Source organism: Phascolarctos cinereus, unplaced genomic scaffold (genome assembly GCF_003287225.1).
Source record: "Phascolarctos cinereus isolate Bilbo 61053 unplaced genomic scaffold, phaCin_HiC Scaffold_1;HRSCAF=81, whole genome shotgun sequence".
Lineage (NCBI taxonomy): Eukaryota > Metazoa > Chordata > Mammalia > Diprotodontia > Phascolarctidae > Phascolarctos > Phascolarctos cinereus.
Window position 1 is genome coordinate 4,866,835 of NW_027555514.1, and position 16,705 is coordinate 4,883,539.

Sequence of the window (16,705 nt, forward strand, 5' to 3'; positions counted from 1 at the left end):
GCATGTGGATTATCCAAGAACAATACCTTAATGAATGGACACCACCATGACTGCCCTCACACCAAACGACATGTGCATGTTAGGCATGGGCTGGTAGGACCAGAAATGCAGAATCTTAGATTCGGAAGTGACTCAGTGGCCACGTAGTCTAACCTGTACCTTAAAAAGCCTTCCTCCACTAACATGCAGGACACGCAGTTATCAAGCCTTTGGCTGAAACTCTCCAATGCAGAGAAGTCCCCCACCTTCCAGGGCAGCCCATTCAACTCTTGGACGGCTCTTACCGTTAAGGTTTTCTTGATATTAAGCCTTAGTTGGCCTCTTTGCCACCCCCTCCCCCCACCCCGTTGCTCCTGGTTCTTTCTATGGACAAATGAAAAAATGTCATCCTTCTTCTACGTGACAGCCCTCCAAATATTGGAAGGCAGCTCTCCTGTCCTTCTCAGCCTTCCTTTCTCCAGGTGAAACAAAAATACGATTCCTTTGACTGGTCCTGACATAGACCTACTCTTTGCTCACTCTTTTTGGACATTATCTGATTTGACAGTATCATCATGAAAACCACGGTGCCCAGAACTGAGCACAGTGCTACAAAGGGGGTCTCTGCTGCCTTCTTCCTGGGATCTCTGCCGCTCTCAGGGCAGCCCCTGAAGAGAAGAGTGAGACTTCTAATTCTCTTTCTCTGCCTGAGTTCTGAGCAGCACTGTGATGGCTGCTGATGCTCAGCAGAAGATAAATCCAGTTGTGCTTGTAAGAGGAACTAGTGGGGACTGAGGAAGAAGTCATTGGTAGGGAGGATGCTGCTTTAGCGGCTTCTTAGGAAGCCTCGAGAGAAAGCAACACCCCCGGGATGTCTGCAGCTCACCGAGCCTTGTTCTCCTCCACGCCCAAGGCCCTCCCTGCTGGGGAGTTAGGTGCCAAGGGAGAAGGATTTATTCTCTGGGCCACTAGGCTGCTAGTCCAAGTCTAGCAGCAGCACACAAGGCAGCTTCCCCATTTGCCATCCATGATATTGCCTCAAATACCCTGCAGATGGGCTGGGGCGATGGGGGCCATGGCGTGGACCAAACTGCTCATTTGTGCCTGTCGCCATGTTGGGGCACATAGCAGGTGTGTCTACATCGGGTGTCTGAGGGGACTTGGGGAAACCAGAGTCAACTTTTGGTGACTTTGGGCATTGGGGCATGGGTGGAGGGAGCTCCTTGTCAGGCACTGATGGCAGGGACCCATAAGTAAAGGGGAGACCATACAACCTGAGGTCCTGGAGCACAGGTGCCCACAACTACTCATATGGCCAGAGGGCATCAAGGCTGCAAGAGTGAGGTACTGTATAGCATGAGCCAGGAGTTAGCAGGATTCTAGGACCAGTCCTAGCTGCAAACAGCAGGTGTCAGCAAAGGCAACCTTTAAACTGGAGCCTTCATTAAGCACTTGCTAGGTGGCTGGATGGCACAGCAAGTAGAGATGCCAAGCCTGGAGACAGGAGGACCTGAGTTCAAATGTGACCTCAGACACTTACGACCCTGGGCAAGTCATTTTATCTCAGTTCCTCATCTGTAAAATGAGCTGGAGAAGAAAATGGCAAACCATTCAAGAATCTTTGCTAAGAAAATCCCAAATGGGGTCACAGAGTGGCACATGATGGAAAAACAACTGAACACCAGGTGCTGTGCTCACCGCATTGTACAGATTATCTCATTTAGTGCTCAGAACACCCTAGGAGGGAGAGACTGACTCTCCATATTTTACACATGAGAAAACTGAGGCACAGAACAGTTAAGTGACTTGTCCAGGGCCACACAGTTACTAACTGTCTGAAGGTAGATTTGAACTTGGCTCTTCCAGACTCCAAGCCCAGAGCTGTATCTACTGTACTATTTAGCTGCCTATACAAGGACTGAACCTTATCCACCGAGAGGCTCGCTTGCCAGATGTACCGGAGGTTTTTGACTTGAAGTCAAGAAGCGCTGAGTTCAAGCCTCATCTCTTATGTATGCTGGCTGTGTGGCCCCAGCAAGTTACTTCACATGCTCAGGCAGCTGTTTAAGACTCTGAGTCATGGAGACGCTGCCAATCTGCAGTGGTAGAGGGAGACCATGCCCAAATTTCCCTCCCACTGATGAAATAACCAGTCTGGATCACCCATGCACATGACGGGCTCCAGGCCATAGCACTCAGGCTCTGGCCCCCAAGTCAGGACTTCCTGCCCTGCTCCTCTGACCTGCATCCACTCTGGGAGAGGCAGTGGTAGGCGGTCACCCAGCCAAAGGGTAACCCATGGAAAAATGTGGCAGAGCCAACAGAGGCGGCTAAGGGTGGCGCTTGGCTTTGCAGGTAAGCCATTTGCAGATGGAGTCTAGGATTCTAGATGGATTTGCAGACGGATTCTAGGTGGTACAACCTAGCAGAAGCATCCATGAACATGCTGCCCTGAAAACACAAGAACCCAGCTGACCACTTTGTCCATCGCACAAAGGCTGCCCTCCGAAGCTGGAGTGTGATGCCTAGGGGACGTGAAGGCAGCCACAGTCCATCCCAGGAGCCTCTGTGGACGGAGGCAGCTACTGCCCTCCCGCACTTGGCACCATGGAGTGCCATCTGCTGCCCAGCTAGTGGGTTCACCCTCTTTCCTCCAATCCCCCCTCCCCACCTCCAGCCTGTTCCGCCCATTACTGGCATGAACAACAGGGAGCTTCCCTCCAGAAGCTGTGGCTCCTACCTCTGGCCTGGAGACCGGCTCCACAGTTCTCATGGGTGCCGGGGCTGTCCTGCCTCACCGACCAAGGCGCCATCTGGCACCGGCGCCATTTGTGAGTCTTCCACCTGAAAGAAGTCCCGAGCTTGATTAAGGGCTTGAGGGGGACATGGGGACACGTGGTCATGCCACAAGACTTAAGGCTTCCTTAAGTTCCCCCGTGAGCAGAGGCCAATCTGTTAATGCTGGTTCTGTTTTTCTGATTGTAATTTAGGGCTTGAGGACGGTATTCAAAGTAGCAAGAGTAGAGGTGGAAGCCTGCCTGTTACCCAGCAAATAGACGCTTCCTTGGCACGTTCTAGTGGGCACTCCTTTCACATACGGGCTGGGCTACAGGCTGGCTTTGGACTCTTATGTTCTAGAATTCTGTGAATCCCTGCTACCAGGAGTCAGTCCTGGAATCACTGGAAGGCCTGGGGAAGGAGAAGATGATGATGAAAGAGCGGCCATCTCCACTCTGTGTTTTAAAGTCCAGCTCTGGCTAGGGGAGCAACACGGTGGCCTTGGCACATCCCACAGGGCAGCCCTGCAGTGATGACTGCTTCTGACCTCTTAATGCTCTTGAAGTTAGACGTCTCTAATGAATGACCCCCACCGACCGAAAGCTTCAGCAATCTCAACTAGCATTCGCTTGGTGCCCGAGAGAGTGGAGCTGAGCAGGGCAGGGCAGACATCTTCCTGGACCCATTGAGACCTGTGGGAGGGTCATTCTGCTGCTGAGAGCTCTGGAATCTATAAGAAGCCACTGTTCTCTTGGGCCAGGAGGGGGATCCTCCACTGGGACCCTGACGGTTTGACTTCTCAAGCCTTCTTGAAGGCCAAGACTTTCATAGCCTGATCTAGTTTTCTGTGATTCTCACATAAGGGAAAGAAGAGGCCCTGTGGGGGAAAGGACAAAGCCCTAGACCTGGGAGCAGCAGACCCAGATGTAACACAAACTGGCTTTGCCAGTCTGCACAAGTCCACTGGCACCCCTGGGCCTGGGTCTTCTCCCTGCATAGTGGCAATAACTATACTTGCACAGGGTGGGATTGTGGGTAACACACTGGACTTAGTATCAGGCAGATCTGAGTTTGAATTCCGACTCAGACACTTGCTGATTGGTATAGACGTGAGAGTAAGAAGCACAGGGTGCTGAGGCTCAGGTGAGCAAAAAGGGGCTAAGACGCTGTACAAGTCCTAATTTACTGTCACTTATCAGTTCCTGTTTGGGGCTGCTCTGATCTGACATTCCATCGTGCATGTGCACCACCTATCCACCCCCCAATTTGTGTCTCTCAGAATTCTTTTCCTTCAGGGCTTGCTTGGGGGCTCCTTCCTTCTTGAAGCCCTCTCTGATTGCCTCCAGCCATGAGGGAGCTCTCCCTGCCCCAATGTTCTCAGAGTCTTTGGTTTCCATAAATCCTCTGCCCCCTGGCACCACAGTCCTCCCCATGCCTGTGGAAGCAGGTTAGAGCTCCCAGGACCATCTGAGCTCCTTAAGCACAGGGCCCAGTTAAGGGCTGAGGGTCGTGCTCTGCCCAGAACAGGCATTTAGCAAACTGTCCCTGGCTAGACTTGGCAGCTTTCCAAAAGCCTGAGGCATCTGGGAATTCAAGGCATTGGACCATCTGCTTGTGAGGTTGTTGGGCTGGGGGTGGGAGGCCTAGCTGTCCAAAGCAGAGAAGCTGGGGAAAAGGGGACCAGGGGACTGGGGAGGTGGGGAGATACCAACTCTGTGACTCTCCCAGCCTCACCTGAAGCTGTGGCAGACCTGGGGGGCTGCGCATTCCCTTTCCTCATACATCGCCTCCAGGCAGTCTCGGCCTCCATTCGCAGGCAGCTGAATGATAACCCGGTTCCGGGATTGCTTCTTCACTGTGGTGTCCCCTGAAAAGAGTCCAAGGACGGCATGGTTTTAGCCTCCTGATTTCTGCAACGAGCCACAAGCCCGATGATTAGGCCTTTGTCAATGTCTCGAACCTCCCTGGGGGGAATCATCAGGATTTCTGTCTTGGGAAAAATGCCTGAATGAGGGACAAGCCAGCACCGGAAGAAGGCGAGGCCAGTGGAGGCGATGCCTTTATCATTTCCAGAAGCCTCTGAATGCATTCCTGCTTACAGAAGCTGGAGGCCCATGCATCCTGGTATATTCACTCACAGGCAGGGAATGGGCCTGTCCTCACCACAAAGACAGGAGGGATGAGTGAGTAGGGCCCTGGACAGAGAAGGGCATGATGGCCTTTCCTCTTGGCCAACCAAGAACTGGTCCTGGGATGGGTCTTGTTTGATTAGGGGTTTTTAAATGATTTGTGACAGAGGGGGTGAAACGCACAGATAGGTAGACAGCACTAAAGCATTAGGGGAGTCAAAGCCTGGGGTAGGAAGCCAACGGCCAGACAGTGAATGGGTTCTGGTCCCAGCACAGCCACATGAGTGAGGTGGCCTTGGATGAGTTCCTCCCCAACTTCATTTTCCTCATCTGTGGATTTAAGAGCGCCGCACTGAAGATCTGAGCTTTAGATCCAGAAAGTATTTTAGAAGAAATCATTGATTCTAATGCCCATTATACAGATGAGGAAACAGACCCACAGAGAGTAAGTAAAGTAGCCAAGGTCCCAAGGCGGGATGAGATGCTTTTTGGTCTTCTGGGCTCCAGTTCGTTCTGACTTTCTTTCTTTCTTTCTTTCTTTCTTTCTTTCTTTCTTCTTTCTTTCTTTCTTTCTTTCTTTCTTTCTTTCTTTCTTTCTTTCTCTCTCTCTCTCTCTCTCTCTCTCTCTCTCTCTCTCTCTCTCTCTCTCTCTCTCCCTCTTTCTCTCTCTCTCTCCCTCTTTTCCTCTCTTTCTCTCTTTCTCCCTCTCTTTCTCTATTTTTACCTCTCTCAATATATACATATATGTGTGTATATACATATTATATATTTGGTGGGATGGTGTCTGGGCTTATGATGCCAGAGAATCTCCCTCCACCAATGTAATCAGCAACTTTGGTATGTTTCACAGTCTTGGAGATTTGCCTGGGAATAGTAGGAGACTAACTGACTTGTCTCTGACCACACAGCCAGTCCGTATCTGAGGTGGAATTAGAATCCTGGTCTTCCCGAGTCCAAGGCTGGCCCTCCCTCTCTCCACTGCACTGTGATGCCTCTCAGGTGCTCCATGCACTTGTGGGCACATAGACCCTGCTGCTTCAGACTGCAGAGAGAGATCTCTGCCTAAGTGTCAGATGGAAGCATTGGCCTCATCCTTGGGAGCTTTCAGATCAAGAGTGAGCCCCGCGAAGTCCTGCTGGAAAGTCCCCTCCCAAGTCACCAACCAGCTCTGTGCCCTCGCATCAGGGTTGCTTTCCTGGGGACATCTCACCCTCTGGGGTGACTGGTGGATCTCATTAAGGCAGCATCTTTCTCTAGAGGATCCCCATCGTCCCACGTGCCACATGGGACACACAGCCCTAGTCCCCCATGTATAACAAGGCTGCAAACCAGCCTTAAATGTGACATTTTATTTCTTGGTGACTCACTTAATTTGAAATACGTACCAAGTAAATTATTCTAGTCATTTGCCATTGATGGCAAACAGGCTGCACATCGTAGTACCTTGAGTCATGGTATAAAGATCAGGGCGGAGTGTGGTGAAATTGAACACTATGGTTCTGCAGCTGCAGATACTTAGGGGATTTTTGGAGCTAAGTGGTTTTTATCACCAATAAATTTATAATTGGAGCAGTTAGATGGCACAATGGATAGAATACTGACCTTGGAGTCAGGAAGGCCTGAGTTCAAATTCAGCCTCAGACGTTCACTAGCTGTGTGACCATAAGCAATTCATTTAACTTCTGTTTGCCTCAGTTTCTTCAAAGGTCAAATAATAGCACCTGTCTCACATGGATTTGTGAAGATCAAATAAGATAATATTTGTCAAAGCCTTGGCATAGTGCCAGGCACATAGAAGACTGAGGTGAATACTCATTCTCTGCCCTGAAGGCTTCCCCTGATGTGGGGAATGCCCTTGTCCAGCTCAGCCTCCATCCAAAGCTCAGAGGCCCCTTGCCAAGGAGGAGTCTAGACGTCTTTGACTGACTCATTCCTGACGTTGAATTCACAGTTCCCTTAACGCTTGTTGGAGAAAGAGAAGAATGAATTTTGGACTAGCTTAGGATCTCCTAGGACTGAGAGCTGGGAGGGATCTTACAGAAAATCTGCTACATTTCTTTTTGCCAGACTGTGTCCCAGGAGGAGCAGTGACTTGTCCAAGATCACGCGGCTAGTCAAGGACAATGCTTGGTGCCTCTGACTTCAGATTGAGTGCCATTCCCACCATTCCACCCTTATCCCAGAGCTGTCCTCTAGTTGTCTCATCTGTTTATGTCTTGGCTCTTTATCTGTCCCTCAACGTGATTCTTGGAATGAGGAACATAACGTGTCCCCCCTTCACTCGGCACCAACCACACAGAGTGATCGCAGGGAAGCAGGTCACAGCTGGTCAAGGCCAAGGAGAGAGCTTCCCACTGTCCACTGTCTGGGGCTGGACACCTGCATGAGGCTGTGACTCATCCCTTGGAGGGGGCTCACTATCAGATCAGCCACAGTGCTTGGTGTACAGAGGGCATGCTACAATCTCTGCTTCTCTGCAGCCAGAGAGCAAAGATTCCATGTGGAAGAATGTAGGGGGTCAGCAGCTAGACTCGTGGAGTGCGGAAGAGCTGACTCAGATCCTGCCTCACAGTCTGCTAGATGACTGACCCTGGGGAAGTTACTTAGCTCTCTCAGCCTCAGTGTCCTCATCTGTAAAGTGGGGATAATAACAGGACCCACCATCCAGAGGTGTCTTGAGATTATTCATGTAAAATACTTTGCAAATCTCAATGTGCTAAGTAAATGTTATTGTTGTTATTAATTATGCCAGGAACCTGATCCAGGGCATGGACAAGCCTGAAGTGACAAGTGGCCTCATGCTTTCTTAGCTCTCTCTCTCTCTCTCTCTGTCTCTCTCTCTCTCTCTCCTTCCTCTTTCTCTCTCTCTGTCTTTCTCTCTCTGTCTCTCTCTGTGTCTGTCTCTCTCTGCCTCTTTCTTTCTTTCTCTTTCTTTCTTTCTTTCTTTCTTTCTTTCTTTCTTTCTTTCTTTCTTCTTTCTTTCTTTCTTTCTTTCTTTCTTTCTTCTTTCTTTCTTTCTCTCTGCCTCTCTCCATCTCTGTCTCTCTCTCTGAGTCTCTGTCCTGGTCTCTCTCTGTCTCTCTGTCTCTCTCTGTGTCTGTCTCTCTCTCTGTCTCTCTCTCTTTGTCTCCCCCCACCCCATGCTCCCTCACAGCCCTGCTCTGGCTGTGGGCATGACTCCCCTCTCCTCTCTCTCTGCTGCTCGGGCTGGAAGGCCCACCTGGCAGGAGACAGGAGACATCCAATTCTATCCTCCTCACAGGGATGTTCTTGTGTCATTTTGTGTCATTGGCTGGAGCAAACCGCTGATTCCACAGCATGGGGGGCTCCGGGGGACTGAACACCCCCAAGCACATTGGCTGCCTCTGCTGTGCTGCTCCAAGCCCAGGGGAGCAGCTGGGCTCCTGAGAGGCTGATGCTGGCCTGGGACCCACAGTCGGTAGGTGCCTGAGGCAGGACCTGAACCTGGATCTTTGCCTCTGTCTGATGAGAGATGGAGGCCGGCTGGCCTTGAGCCCAGGTCTTCCCGACTGTCTACATTTTCCAGATGGTTCTCTTTAGAATGATAGTCTTGATCTACAGAAATCATTTGGTTGACTTGTACCCAGTGAGCGAGAAATGTCTCTCCAGGTCCATGCCGTTACTAGTGCTCATAAACATCTCCTCTCCTCTTTCGAATAAAGCTCTGCTGGGCTGCAGGTGTTTGGAGGGACAGAGCAGACAGCCCCACAAACACCCCTCCCAGCCCCTCAGAGAAGACAGTCAGCCAATCTAAGCTTAACTCCAGGACGACGGGATGTGCAGAAGGGCGGCAGCTTTTTCCTCTGATGCCACATAGGGAGAATTGAGGTGCATGAAGGATTTCTATCTGGAAAACATACTTTATCTAGATTTTTGAGCACCATCCTGGGACTCACAGTCTGATTTTCAAAACCCTCCCTGTGCAGTGTAGGTCTTTACTACTGCAGGTTTCCCCAGGCCCATCTTGGGAGCCTGAGACACCCTCCCCAGGGACAGAGGCTGCTCCCAGAAGAAGCTACTTTTCTCCATTCTCTGGTGGGCTCCCATGTGATGGTTCTTCTCTCAGCGGCTGAAAGAGAAGGAGGCCTGCTCCTCATTTTAATAGGTGCACAACTCCAGACAGAGCTTAACAAATTTAGAATTACCTGCAAAATCTAATTAGAAAGAAACAATCTTGTCCCCACATTAATTTTATGCTACTATTATCTCTCCTAGGATGCCAAATTTCAGTTAGCATTTTTAATTGTGGGTTGCCCTCAAAGTAATTTCCCAGGAACATAAATTATTCACACTCTGTACACAGTAATGAGAAAACTTTCTCTAGGCCAAGACTGGGTCTTGCTCCCAAGAAAATGACAGTTTCTATCATTATCCCCAGACCCAATCAACCCCCTCACTAGTCTGCAGACTCCTACCTTAGGTAACCAGAGGAATGGCCCATTGGCTCATGGCCAGGCTGCTCCTGAGTCCTTCTTGGGGTCCTCAACCTCTGGCCCTTGCTGGTCACAGGGGCAAAGATTCAGAATTGAGATAGGCCTTAAATATTGCCTGGATCAACTCTCCTCCTGTCAATGAGGACACTGAGGCCTGGGAAGCAGGGGTGTCCCCAAGGTCAGCCAGGTGGTGTCAGGAGGGGACTCAAGCTCTGGCTGTCCCTGTGTCCCCTGGACTGAGCTGCCTGATCCTGCATCTCATTGGGATGAGGGCTTTCCTCAGAGATGACTGGATAGAATAAGGGTGAAATGCCGGAAGAAGGAAATTAAAAAGAATGAGCTGCCAATCACCAGGACATTTCTTGTAGACTAGGAGGTACCACTGGGTGAGCTGTAGTCTTGAACCTGGAGTCAGAAAGGCCTGAGTTCAAATCCAGCCTCAGACACTTACCAGCTGTGTGATCTTGGGCAAGTCATTGAAACTCTATTTGCCCCAGTTTTCTCATCTGTAAAATGGGGATAATAAGAACACTGACCTCCCAGGGTTGTTGTGAGGATCTGATGTGATCACATTTGCTAAAAACCAAACCAAAACAAACCTCGATCCAGTGCCTGGCCCACAACAGGAGCTTTATAAAGGCTCACCCCCCCCATCTTATTGTTAGGTACAAATACTGTTAAGTACTGTGCCCCAGAGACCTTAAGTGCTCTATAAATTGTAGCTGTCATCATGATTTTCCTAGTGTTAGAATTCCATAGCCAGAGGGAACCTTAGAAGTTATTCTGCTCCAAATTCTCCATTTCACAGTTGAGCAAACTGCGGCTCAGACAAGGAAGGTGACTGGTCCAGGGTCACACAGAAAGTGAATGGCGGGGCTGGCTCCTGGACTTTGGGGCCCGCACCAACTTCACGAGGCCAGGCCTCAGTCCTTAGGTGTGCGTGTCCCTCAGAATTCTTCATCTGTTCCTTCTGCTTCGGGTGCTGGTGCTCGGTGCAATTCTCTTTTGCTCCCTCCCCCAGTTAAACTGAAATGAATATCAAACGACTTCCTATCAGTGGCCTTTATTAAGCACCAAGGATGAAATGACATTTGAAGGCATCTGTACCTCATGTAACAAGCTCAGCCTTCGTAATAATAAGTGACAGTGACTAATCACCAATCACCAGGGGCATTAGCACACAGCTCATTACCAACTCAGCTAGAAGGAAGGAACATTGAGAAGGTTTAAAGAGAGGAAAAAGGCCAAGAAGGAAATCTGGAAAAGCATTTGCTCTCGCACTGTGCCACTGTCCTTCATGTTTTCTTCTCATGCCTTGTTGTGCCCTGGAACTGATCTGGGCTCTGGGAGGCCCTGCTGCTCTCCCAAAGACCTGAGAGTTCTCACCAAGCTGTTGAGGGGCTCAGTGGGTGCCCAGAGAAGGACCATGTTTGCTGTCTGAAGACCAGCCTCATTCGAGGCAGAGAGTTAGGCTCATAGTCAGAAGCTGTCTCTATGGAGTGAAATATTTTTTGGTCCCAGCAATTCACAAAGAGCGTCTTCCTAAGGGGGGAGGGGGCTGTGCTTTGCCCCAGGGAAGAGAAGGCACTCACTGGGGAAATTGTGGGACTATTGAAATGATCATATATGTGCTCTGTACCAAGACAGGGACCCTTTGCAATGGTTTTAAGGGCACAAGGGGGGGGGTCAGGAAAAGATACGTTAGGACTTTTGGGGTGAATGGCATAGTTTCACTATGTTAAGGTTTCATTTGTCCTTAAAAGTTTAAAAAAGTTCCAAAAAGAGAAATTCTTGGACAAAGCCGGATTGGATCAAATAACCAATATACATCATATTACAGATTTCCTACTAAGTATGACAGCCTTTGGATATGTTTGAAGCTAACTGCAAAGATTATTCCATTGCTGTGACTGGGAACTCTAGCTCTAGCTTGGCAGGTCCTGAAATGAGCCTGGCTCCTGGGGAGTGAGAAGGAGTGTCACCTTTTACAGCAAACAGATACTTTTGGGGAAAGGGCTAACAGGGATTGAAGCCAATCCTGCCTTCCCTCCCAGTTCCTCAAAGAATCATGCCCAAGGGGGACAGGACCTCAGAAATAATCCAGCCCAGCTCTTTGATTTTACAAAGGAGGAAACTGAGGCCTGCGACCACAGAGGATGAATCATTCAGCTTTTTCTGCAGCTTCAGAGTCAAGCCACTGAAGGCTCAGAGAAAAATTAGAGAGGAGGGGCCTGGAAGAACAGCTTTGCCCAGGGTCACACAGGCACTAGAACCAGGTCTTCTGAATCCAAAGGCAGTGTCCATGCCCCCGTCCAGCTGTTTTCTCCTTGGCCATCTTCATAGAGCCACACTCCTTTGGAAGGAATTGTTCTGTGTCGCTGTTCCCCAAAGCTTTGGCTTCGCGGGGCCCGGGGCCTTTCAATAACTGGGCTGGTTCTACTCTCCACTAGGGCCCACAGCTCTGCCCAGCAGCTTGGGCTAGGAGTCGGTGATGTGATTTGGGAGCCTCCTGCATTCACAGGATGACAGAAGTCCTGGGAATAGATGACAACACCAAGGAAGGTTGGGGGAAAGAGGAGGAGATAGCTATGGCAACACTCAGGGGGATACCTACGTCTCAGGGAGAGGAAGACGAAGAGGACGCAGAAAGAAGAGACAGAAGCACAGCCAGAGAGGTGCAACTCTCAATGTGCATGTCACAGGAAGCAAAGGGGAGAAAGTGCAAAGGATGTGTGTGTGTGTGTGTGTGTGTGTGTGTGTGTGTGTGAGAGTGAGTGTGTGTGTGAGAGAGAGAGTGTGTGTGAATGTGTATGTATGTGTGAGTGGGTGTGTGTGTGTGAGAGTGAGTGTGTGTGTGAGAGAGAGTGTGTGTGAATGTGTATGTATGTGTGAGTGGGTGTGTGTGGGTGTATGTGTATGTGTGAGTGGGTGTGTATGTGTGTGTGTGTGTGTGTGTGTGTGTGTGTGTGTGTGTCCTGAGTGCCAAACATGGCAGAGACATCAAAGAAGGTGAGGATATTGGATAGGCTACTGTACTGGTAATGGGGGCAGTTTTCTTAATATGTAGAAGGACGATGATAAACACAATAAAATTCTCAGCCTCCTGTCCAGTTCTCCCTAGCACCACATCTTTTTTTTTTTTGTGAGGCAATTGGGGTTAAGTGACTTGCCCAGGGTCACACAGCACCATATCTTTCTTTAAGGCTGGTTGGAAGTTGAGAAATAATTGTTGCCATTTTAATGTTTCTAAAGCCTGGTAATATAATGTTTCACTTTATCCTCACAACAATCTGTGAGATGGATGTTATCATACCCATTTTATAGATGAAGAAACCAAGACTGAGGGGAGAGTAAGTGGCTTGGGAAAGGTCACAGAATTAGTAAGTTAGGAAGGCAAAATTTGAACCTGTCTTCCTGACTCAAAGTCCACCCTCCATCTGACACATCACCCAGAAGAACAAGCTTTCCTCCTCCTCCTTGGGTCCCCAGCATTGATTCCAGGGACAAATATGGAAGACAACATTTGCCCCTTTGAGTCATCTCTCACTGAACAACAAATCTACCATAATTATATCTGTGACATCTCCATTTTGATTCACACCCCTTAAACAAACACAGAAACAAGTCACCACATGGTGTTGTATATCTGGGCTCTTACTTTAGAAGTCCAGACTTTTGTCCTTCTCTGGAAGACACCCTTTTGCATTCTTACCCTCCTACAGCCGGAACTCTTCTGGAGTCTGCTGTGGGGAGGGGAAAGCCCATGAATCCAACCCAGAGCCCCTTCTCCATCAGCCCCTTCCCACTGATACCTTCTTTGCAGGTGGAGGGGCACGGTGTCCAGTCACTATACGGGGTTACGATGCAGTCCCTTCTACAAGGAAGCAGACATGGCCTCACCGTTTCAGGTCGAAGGTTCTCAGGACATCTAGGGATAGAAGGACAAAGGTCAGAGCTTAGATAATCTCAGTAATAATGATACTATCTGGCCATCAGTTCCTTAAGGATTGTATCAGCATCTTGCCTTTCTAGATCTTTAGAGTTTGCGAAGGGCTCTACATATGCTGCTTCCTTTGATCTTTTAAGAACATTGGGGTTCTAGCTTTTAAACATACTCAGATCAAGAATACCCCTCCTTCCCATGAGACTCCTACAATGAAAGGAGAGCTTCTGAAAAGGCCCCAGTCTAGACTGTCAACATGGATGGGATCACAGGCTCTAGAGCCGGTAGGAACGTTGTCGGCTCAATAGTACAAAGCCCTCATGTTACAGATGAGGAAATCAAGCTCCACCGGGAGAAGGAAGTGCCCTGCCTGAGGCCACATGGGCAGTGAGCAGCAAGTGAAAGATTCAGACCAGGTCCACTGACACCAAACCCTTTCCCCTCTTTCCATCACTCCATGGCGGCTTCCTTCTACACCGCACTGCCATCATGCTCATGCCATTGTTATTGTTTGGTTGCACATGACCATCGACTAGCCATGCCAATCCACTTCTTTCCCACCTCTGATGTTGTGATCACATTTATGACCACTGAGGCTTTGGAGATAGCAACATGGTGTCCACTTGGCATGTACACGTAGGAATCAGGGCCCCAGCATGAGAGGTATGTGGAGGTTTGGGGCGGTAGAAAGAGGATGGGTGGAGAAATCTAAAGAGTTCTGGGTTCTAATCTTGCCTGGCAGGAGCTAGTGAACCAGCTGTATGATGGGGAAGTTGCTCTGCCATTTGCTGTGCATGAGACTCTCAGATTTCCCCTAATCAGGTGGCCTGCTAGAGTGGAGTTGATCTTCCCTTAAATCACTTAGCACAGGCCAGCAAATGTCTTAAGAGAAATGGAGTCAGGCTGTGAAACACTGCATGAAACTAACAATTACCCGCAATTCCCAACTTTCAAGCCACCTTAAAGGAGGTCATGTGTGTTTCTTGCATGCTGGAGAATGAGATGGAAACTTTTGGAACCAATGTGACCATTTTATGGGTCTTGAGATGTTTTTAAGCTCCCATCTTAAGTCAAGGATAAGCTTGAATTTATTCTAATTGCCATGCCCATTCAAGGGCATGAGTACAAAATGGAATCAGATAAGGATCGTGGAAGTTAATCTTTTCTATTACCACTGAGACCATAAATCTCTAAGGAGGCCCACTTGGCTGCTGAAATAAGGCTTAGAAACAGGAAACACAAGAGGTCCACTTATTCCATTGAAAATAGAGAATTATACCCCATTTAAGTAGGGCTTATTCTCAGATCCCATTCTTTCTGGGGTGCTTTTACTGATATATAGACCAGAAAAACCCTGGGGAATCATGTTTTCTGTAAGCTTTAACCTTGATAAAAGTTCCTAGGAATCTACAGGGACACAGATTTGCAATTTTTTTCTAATACAGAAACTCATAAATGCAGTTTTCATTAAGTTTTCCTAAAGCACTGGTCTGGTCATGCCACTCCCCTGTTCAAGAAGCTTCTTCAGCGACTTCCTGTTGTCTCTAGGGTGAAATACATATTCTTCCATGAGCCTTTTAAAGCCCTTTTATGATCTGGCTCCAGTCTCTCTTTTCAGTCTTTAGAATTCATCTTACCCCCCCCCCCCCGCCAACTGCCCATGCTCTGGCCAAATGGACTGACTCCCTGTTCCCTCAATAGGACATTCCACCTCCCATCTATGTGTTTGTTATTATTCAGTTATTTCAGTCACGTCTCACTCTTCCTGACCCCATCTGGGACTTTCTTAGCAGAGCCACTGGAGTAGTTAACCATTTCCTTCTCCAGCTCTTTTTACAGATGAGGAAACTGAGGCCAACAGAGTGAAGTGACTTGCCCAGAGTCACACAGTTGGTAAGTGTCTGAGGTGAGATTTGAACCCAGGTGAGTCTTCCTGACTCCAGCCCCAGCACTTCATGCAGCTGTCCCTGTGCTTTTGCACAGACCCTTCCATATGGGATGATCTCCTTCCTTGTCTCTACTTCCTGCCATCTGCTCAAGGACTCCCTCCTCAAGATGCCTTTTCTGACCTTCCCAGTGCTTCATCCTTCCTTGAGATGACTTTGTATTTCCCTGCCTGGGTACATGCTGCTCCCCCCGGCAGAATGTGTATTCCCTGAATGTAGGGTCCATTGCCTTTCTGCTCTTGAGTCCCATTGCCCTGCTCAGTGCCCAGGGCAGGTGGCTCCATGAATCCCTGTTGGACTGAAAGGATCACTGAGTGCCCAGAGCCATCCTCTTGTGGAGAGAACACCCCTAACCCCACAGTATGCTGAGGACACACCTCTCAGGATCCTGGGTCTGGGAAATCATAATTAACCCAACTCTGGGCTCCTCCAGAGAGGGGAGCAGCTTCATCAACATGCCTCTTTTTTCTCTTTTATGCTCTTTGTATTTAGTAGCTTCAACTTAAATCCAGAAATTGATCCCCTGCCCCTTCCCCCATTTTAGTCAAGGTCAAATTAGCCAGAAGAGAGAGGAGAGGCATGAAGTCTGTTATCGGGAGGGCAGAGAGTCCAATACCATTGATCTGTCCATCCAGCACTGAGCTGCTTTGTCAAGCAGAGTTAAAACAAGGTTTCTGCTTGCACATTTGTGTCAAGTGCCTGGATGGTACAAAATTATTCTGGGCATGTCACATGACATTTCAGAAGGCAATATCCCTGTTTTTTGAAGTCTTTGTATTTGCTTCCAAATGGAAGCAACCTTTCCTCCAGAATTTGAAGGGCAAAGACAATCTATTGGGTTTAGCAGATTCATACAGGCAACCAGGGGCCTGGATAAAAAAATCTAAGGGTAAGCCTCTGTAAACTGTTTGGTTCAAAGGGTATTTACAATGAATATGAAACTGGATTATTGTGAGGGTCCCCCAGAGCATTACTCTGATTGAATAGCCTGAGGGAGGTTAATCCTCCACCTTTCCTCCCAACTCCAGACTCATGCATGATTTTCTTGTCTTCTACTTTAAGCCAAAGTCTGGAGGACTAGAAATGTTTGCAGTAGTCCTGGAGGCAGGTAAAAACAGGACTTGGGAGCACATGGCCTTACAGAGTGCTGCAAAGTTCTTGGTTCCTGGAGGGAAGGTGCGTTGGTGAGAAATCCAATGCGGGGCACAGAACACGTTTATCTCTGGGATGGCTAAAGTCGGAGGGAGTGAGACTCTAGTCCAAGAGTCTTCTTAGATCTAATTTTGTTGCCATTCCATAGAATGTCATTTGGATTGTATTTAGTGGAGGGACGGCTGGGCTTGGGGATCTGGCTTCAGATTCTGAATCTAGCATGCAATAGCAGTGTGAACTTGTACAATGATAACAATACGTCTACTACACAAACGGGTCTGCAAAGGAAAGTGGTCTTTACAGACCACAGGGCACTACATAAAT

The 16,705-nt window shown here is 48.8% G+C and overlaps 1 protein-coding gene across 1 annotated transcript in view; it reads right to left on the bottom strand.

Moving 5' to 3' along the window:
• THSD7A (thrombospondin type 1 domain containing 7A) overlaps positions 1-16,705 on the bottom strand; it is a 329,937-nt gene that overhangs the window by 64,149 nt on the left and 249,083 nt on the right. The window contains exons 9-11 of the mRNA XM_021000020.2: positions 13,153-13,268; positions 4,492-4,624; positions 2,720-2,823 (exon numbers count right to left, since the gene is read on the bottom strand). Coding sequence (XP_020855679.1) covers positions 2,720-2,823; positions 4,492-4,624; positions 13,153-13,268 — 353 coding nt within the window. The remainder of the gene's footprint in view (positions 1-2,719; positions 2,824-4,491; positions 4,625-13,152; positions 13,269-16,705) is intronic.